The sequence below is a fragment of the Bidens hawaiensis genome, unplaced genomic scaffold (genome assembly GCF_021521415.1).
Source record: "Bidens hawaiensis isolate Kalapana, Puna unplaced genomic scaffold, B.hawaiensis_p1.1 tig00037997_1, whole genome shotgun sequence".
NCBI lineage: Eukaryota > Viridiplantae > Streptophyta > Magnoliopsida > Asterales > Asteraceae > Bidens > Bidens hawaiensis.
The window spans coordinates 161,301-168,567 of NW_027496640.1; the positions used below are offsets into that span (position 1 = coordinate 161,301).

The window sequence follows — 7,267 nt, forward strand, 5'->3', positions numbered from 1 at the left end:
AAGACAGCAAAAAATGCATAGTAAATTTACTTCTTTTTTTTATTTATAAATTTCAGTTTACAGCAAAAATGGGTGTATGATTTTTAAACAAGGGTGTACGATAACAGGTCCCATGTAAAAAACGCCTCTACGTACCGCGGATGTAATTATGTTTATTGAGCAAAATATAGATGAATCACTTGGCAACTAAATAATATCACACATTTGACAACATTAACTCTGCAAATACCTTAGACGAGTTACAGTTTGACCATTCGTGAAGCTATCATATTTAGAGGTAGCTTACCCGCCTCCTTGATTGGTTATCTCCTTCATCTCCACCCCCACGTAACAATGTCCGGTTGTGTCCTTACACATGGGCTCTCCCGTTCTAACAAAGGGCCGTTCTAACAAAAGGCCCATTTAGAAAGCAGGTCATATTTGAAACCAATTGTGTTTCGAGAAAAAAAAATCAGATAGGGTATTCGCTAGCGTTGCCCGAAATTTTATATATGGGTTTGGATATTGGGTTTGGGTTTGATTAAAATTGACTTTGTTACGATATTTATCTCACCTTTTGTATTTTTTTTAGATTTGGAATGATACATCATATATCACGCATGAGGAAATTGACTGCACTTGGTCGAAAACATCATGAGGCGGTTTTTTACTTCACGTATTTGATGATACAATGAGCGATAGAGCGTAGTTTAGTATTCTACTTGAACAAGAATATGTTGTAAAATATGTATAAGATAATGAATTAAACAAGTAAGTGTTGTTCATAATTCAGATTAATAACGATAGAAAAACCCCACTTAAAAATAACAAATAAAATACTTATTAAATTCAATACTTTACAATTTAAAAGAAAACAATGTAAAACCTATTTTCTCAAATAAAACACACTAATGGTTTGTGAAACTAAATTATTAGTTCATAATATTTTGTAAATGAAATTTTCATTATGATTCAAAATCAAGTTGAACAAATTCGACTTCAAGACATTGAGTAAAAGAGGCTCCGACCACTAAACATTGAATTTATGATAACGTGTCAATCCATGATTGAATATAGGATCACATGTCAGTCTGTAACTTGAGTGAAGTTACTGAGTCACCCTTTATCTTATTCTCATGGGGCTATTTGTTGATGTCTTTTAGTCATTATATTAGGCTGAGGGGTGTGGGGGGCGCGAGAGGGGGTGTGAGTGGGGGCGCCAGCCAATAATATTGTGACGTGTGGCAGAGAGAGAAACTTGATAAGATGGGTGTTGGTAGTGGTGATAGCGCCCCGGGCCATGGTGTGGAGGGGCGCGAGAGGGGGCGCGAGCGGTTTATTTTTTTATTTTTTTATAAATGTATTAAAAAAACGTATTATTAAAAAAACAAGAAATTATTTAAAAAAACACACATTAATTAAAAAAACACATTAATATATAAAAAAAAATTAAAGTACTAAAGAAAAACATTATTCTTATTATTCGGCTTCGTCTTCTTCGATCAACCTCTTCCGGATACGTTCCTTTTGTTTTTCCATCAGCATTTGGTCGACCGGATTTAGGTGGCTGAAGTCTCTTGCAAGGAAGTCCAAATCTCTCATTTTTTTTTTCCTTTTTGTCAATAGAGACCACCTCCATGGTTTTGTTGAATTTATTGAGGGATTCAACAAGATCGTTGATGTTTACGGCTTCCCCCTCAGCCGGTTTTTTCCCCCTGGCGTCCCTTCCCAATGGCCGCCTCCTCGGCGGTGAAGACGTTTCCTCCCCCGCAACGTTTAGGTCGAATCCAACCCGGCAATCCGACCCGGCGGAAGTGCTGTACGCTCCAGACGAACTAGTTTTAGTCCGTTTCGGCCCTACTTCCGCATCAAGGTCCGGCGCCACCAGCTCAACCCACTTGGAACACCTTCTCAACCTCTCCCACACCTTTACACCGTCCCACGTCTTCACCGTCCCATACCTCCGCAGGCACTCCTGCTTCCACTCTTCGACAGTGAAATTATAGACCGCCAAATCGTCACTGCCACTTGGTCTCATACGACCGGCGTTCCTGTTGAACAGATTAGTAAACAAGCCGACAAATTTTCTGATTTCGGTCCACCGACCCGAAATCATATCGGCGGTCCGCTCTGTACTCCCAACGAGCGAATAGAACGTCTCCCTAACCTTTGTCCAAAAGACCTTGCTCTTTTGGTAGTCCGCTGCAAAATGCATAATAAATTTGTATGTCATTTAACTTTTTTATTTAACTTTTTTATTAAAAATCATTTTTAAAAACGTTAAAACAATTACCGCAACGCCGATCCTCAGAAGTGGCTATCCAAGCCCGACACAGGGCTTCCTTCTCATCCGATGACCACGGAGTGATTTTCCGTTTCGCCCTTCCGGTCGAAGCCGAACCCGACCCGTCCGTTGCAACTTGTTTTTTCCGGTGGACGCGTCTTCTTTGTCCCGCAGCTTCACCTTCTGGTTCTGGTTCTTGTGTCTCCGGAACTACAAAGTTAGGAGACGGTTGTATGTTGGATGGTTGAAAGCCGGATGGTTGTTGCGACCCCGAATAAAACATCGGTTGGTCCGGTGCCGACCATAAATCGTCGTAACTGTAATCTGATTCTAGGTTTGGGTACCAATTTCCAGCCATGTTTTTAAAAAAAGGTTTGGAAGATGGGGTGATTTCGGGTTTTGGGTGTGGTATGTGATATTGGTATGTGATATTGGTTTGGGTTTGATATATGTTTAATACAGAGAAACAAAATCGAGTTGGATATTGGTTTGATATGGGTTTGTTATTATATATAGGAAAAAAAAAAGTTTTTTTTTTTAATAAAACACCCCCCAACGGCTCTATTCACGCTTTCCAAGAAAATTTCACGCCATTCTCAGCCGCTAACACCCTGGCGCCTGCCTCGTTTTCCGCTCTCGCGCCCCTATCGCGCCTCGGTGGTGTGGTGCTCGCGCCCCAGGGCGCGAGCGTCTGGCCTCTTGCGCCCTTCCTAGCGCTCCACACCCCTCAGCCTTAGATAAATAACAAGTGAAAAACCCCACCAAACTTTCTTACTTAAGATGTGGACTATGATCTATGGGTACTACATATGTGGCCCACACCACTTATCATTCAATTCCATCAAATGGGGACCATCTACCTCATTCAATGATAATTCATCCGTGTCATGTACAATATAATAAGATATTAACTTCATGTGCTTTTATTAAGGCCATATTTAACTTACCAACCACTAACCCATTTTCATTTTTCTTTCTTACCACCTCTGCATTTTCTCTCATTAAATAACAGCAAGCATTCATATTTTGAGAGCGGTTCTTGGTATTAATATTGTGTTTATCAATTGAACCGGTTACACACTCCACATGAAGAATTTAGTTATAGTTTTCAACAAAAAATCTAATTTGCTTTTAGTCTTACAAGTAAAGGTTGCACAGGATCAAGTTAAAGATTTCATAGAGGCATGTCCTTGGGGAAATCTTCTGGGTGCCTTTGTATTGTTTCTCTAACCAACTTTTCTTGCTCCATCAAATTTGAAGGCAAATCATCATACACATCTGTGAACATGTCTCTAAGCAATGGCATTTCTTCTTTTTCAGCTTCATCGATTGCATGTTTTACCTGTAAACATATGGTAATCTTCTCAAGAATACCGACATTTGGTCATGCAGGATGAAAACAAATAGCATTAACGAAAACTACAATGATTTACCTGTTTCTTTGTTTCAACATGAAGTTCCGATTCTTCTTTATTGCTCCACCAACCTTTTCGCTCGACCCAATTTCTTAGTCTCGTTATTGGAGAATGCACTGTTTTCCAGTGTTCGGTAACATCCTTACACCGATACTTTGTGGAATCATCGGATGTGGAGTGGTGACTTACTCTATATGTCATTGCCTTGTGTTTCGTCATGGCGAGGTATAAAATAGAACATGTCATTTTAGGAAGTAACTAAAGCATAAACTAAAGAGAAAATATGATTAATTAACAGTAATTAAAGCATAAACTGTATATATATGATCAACCTCAATAAGTATCGGACGCTGTTCTCTGATGGCCATCTCACGAGCACTGCAAACAACATTATAAATTGCCAGAGCATCATTGCCATCTACCCTTATACTTCGAACTCCATAGGCTTGGCCTTTAACAACAACTCCATCGCCTGCCCATATACATCCAAGTCAATAAAAATGTGTGTGTGTGTGTGTGTGTTGGGGGTAGGGGTGGGGAGGGGGGGGGGGGTTGACGAAAATCTCATAGTATTGGAACTCTTCCACATAAACACAATGTTTTGATAACTAGACATGTCGTTGAAGCGGTTGGCTTACTAGTTTCCTAGTCAAAACCAGTTGAATCGAATAGATCTGACTGTATTCAAAATCTGGAATTTCTAAAATGAAGTATAACAATATGGATTTACAATATTAATAAAATATAAAGTCATAAACAAACAAAATATAGAGTTTAAAATAGTAAATAGTTCATTGAATGATATTTTAGAAAGAAAAAAACAAAAAAATAAACTAAACTTGAAATTCATTTGATAGCCAGGTCCGGCTGGTCAATACACATAACGGGACCGGTTCATGTACTTAAAACCGGACCGGTTATGTGTCCAGACCAGTTATGTGACCGATCCCGGTCCAACCATTCTGGGCCGTCCTGAAAACACCGCTTAAAGTTGCTAAAGACCTATAGACACTTAAAGTGTGACAGAATAGGGTTGGACCATCTAGCATAGAAGTTCAGTGACATAATTTGTTTTTAAAAGTGCTACTAAAAGGTTAAATTGGTACAAATCATTACTACATCAGTGACCAAAGCCGGTGCAAAATCTATTTGCGATGGTTTTGTGTCAAAACGAAAAGCCTTGTTATTGATCTTACTTGTGATGACACTTTTTTTTTGCGATGGAAGGGAAAATGAACAAGTGCTAAAGAATAGTCCAAGAGTGTTTAAGTGATACGGGATATGTATATATAAAGGATCTTTTCTTTTGGCAAATAATGAACATTATTTGAATTCGAGTTGATAATAATGAGTGAAAAATTACTTCGAAATTGCTCGGTGACCTGAGTACTGATAGCCCATCCATTGTTGCGACATATGAACACAACCGGAGCATCCATAACCGCAGCAAAATTCAGAGCAGCATGAAAATCGCCCTACATGAATAGATAATACCAACAGTATAAAAAACTATCACACTTCAATTTTTAGATTACAGAGTATAATATTCTCATTACCTCACTCGTAGTACCATCTCCGAAAAATGCAACCACACATGAATCCTTTTTATCCATTTTTAGCGAATAAGCCATACCAACTGCCTGAGGAAGTTGTGTCCTAGGAGAGAAAAGAAGATTGTAGAATGACAACAATGAAATGAAAGTTAATATTAGGATCAAGAAGACATGTAATTTGTTGCATTTAATGGCAAAAACCTATATGATATGGTAAACAAATATGCACATGTTGCATCGTTTGATTAAAACCAGATGCATTGTGTTTATAGCAACAAGGTGTATGTTTGTGTTTCTTGAGCATTTTGTCCTTTAGAACAATAAAACAAAACCATTATTAGGTAGTGACATACGCCAACGGTGATGAGATCGTAATATAATTGAGCTTCTTTGATCCATAATGAATCGGCATTTGCCTTCCTTTTCCATGGCCAATGTTGTTTCCAAAGCATTGGTTTGCAAATTCTTGCAGGGTAAAACCACGCCACAATAAAACACCTGGCTCTCTATACTGCAGTATATGTTAAAGGAGGTCAATGTGATTAAGCCTTGAGCTCTAAATAACTAAATTACATACCATTACTGATGCATACATTTCACAGTTACTTATCAGGAGTGTTGAGTTTAATTTCCTTTGGCAAATTGGGTTTTGATGATTTGACCTATAACTTGCTGCCTACATTAATCCATGTCGGCAATTGGCCATTGAATTCCAAACTTTTATTTTCTTTGGTAAGGCATTCCACTTTAACAAGAAAAGTAATTCCGTCTGTCCATAACTTTTATTTATATCATTTAAAAATAATTCCAGCATTCTTGTTGAGATAAAAATAAGTCAACTGATCATTAGACAGACAGAGGTACTTTTCTGTAAAAGTGAAATTGCCCTTGGCAACAAAAGTGGAAGTTAGAAGTATCAATAGTCACGTTGTCCGTATATATTATTTTTGGTCAATGTGTTATAGATTGGATTAATTAAATCCAATTTACCATTTCTTTGCGACAATTTCTACTAAATAGAAACCAAATTTAATCATTGTTCCGCTTAGGGATCACTTGTACCTTTTTAGAGGCTTCAATGACTCAACTTTAATTCAATTTTACTTCAAGGTAGTGAAACATTTGTTATATGTTAGACATTCAGATGTCAATGACACAATATTACTATTTATTGATATTTTCGAGTTGTTTTTCGTCCAAGTTGAGTCGAACCTGAGCCAATACTATATCGTCGTAATTAAGTGCGGCGGCCGATGCTAAGTTGATGGCCTCCTCACCAAATGATGTTAGGTAGAATGATAATCTTCCTTGCCTTTGTGCCTCATAAAAGAATTTATCCATAGTATTAAGGGTAACCATGCCGCTATAGACTTTTAATGCAATATCTTTACTCATCTAATGATTGAGATAACAAAGGAATGAACAACATAAACTCATGTGAAGAATGCAGACAAAACTTAACATAAATAAATTCATGAAAATTAAAACAAGTACGTATGTATTGATATAATGATGCTTACATGTTCCAACATGCTCAATGAGATTGCATGACCATCCTCATCAAGAACTCGGTAGCATTGCACCCGATCCTTGTATGAACCAGGAAGAAATTTCATCTCAACTGTATAATTAATCTTGCCACACGCAAAGTCCATAACCTAGCCCCCAACAAAACAATTGTAATTGACTTTTCGTTAAAATGTTTAAATAACAACTAACACATGTCGGTAAGGTGTAAAATTTTTACGAAACAAAAATAAGTTAAAACTTAAAAAATTATATACTTCAAAATAGTGAATAAATCACAAGACATTTTGGTACTATTTAATGTTTAAAAATAAGCTAGACACCGACCTTCAACGACAAACAATACCCTCAGTTTCTTCATCTAATCCGTCTCATTATAACAATGAACAACACAGACGCCTCACTTCGCTGATCACTGTAGGGCTACATACCAAAGCTATTATATATTTTACTTATTTAATATTTTAGTTCCATTCGTAGGTGATTGATTTTCTAGTAGTGATGTCGAA

The 7,267-nt window shown here is 37.4% G+C and overlaps 1 protein-coding gene across 1 annotated transcript; it reads right to left on the minus strand.

Annotated features, from left to right (window-relative positions):
* Positions 1–3,324: 3,324 nt before the first annotated feature.
* Positions 3,325–6,903, minus strand: LOC143589880 (2-oxoisovalerate dehydrogenase subunit alpha 2, mitochondrial-like). Its single transcript, XM_077070513.1, has 8 exons — positions 6,752–6,903; positions 6,444–6,626; positions 5,585–5,742; positions 5,235–5,334; positions 5,042–5,153; positions 4,011–4,150; positions 3,697–3,882; positions 3,325–3,605 (listed from the first exon to the last, which is right to left on the minus strand). Exons 1-8 carry the CDS (start codon positions 6,884–6,886, stop codon positions 3,438–3,440), a joined length of 1,182 nt encoding a protein of 393 aa, XP_076926628.1. The 5' UTR covers positions 6,887–6,903; the 3' UTR covers positions 3,325–3,437.
* Between the last annotated feature and the right edge of the window lie 364 nt (positions 6,904–7,267).

Coding starts and splice junctions, on each gene's coding strand:
- LOC143589880 (XM_077070513.1), bottom strand. CDS start 6,886: ATGGACTTTGCGTGTGGCAAGATTAATTATACAGTTGAGATGAAATTT. Junction 5,743..6,443: donor ACGATATAGTATTGGCTCAG/GTTCGACTCAAC, acceptor CATATACTGCAG/TATAGAGAGCCAGGTGTTTT. Junction 5,335..5,584: donor ACGATCTCATCACCGTTGGC/GTATGTCACTAC, acceptor TTTCTCTCCTAG/GACACAACTTCCTCAGGCAG.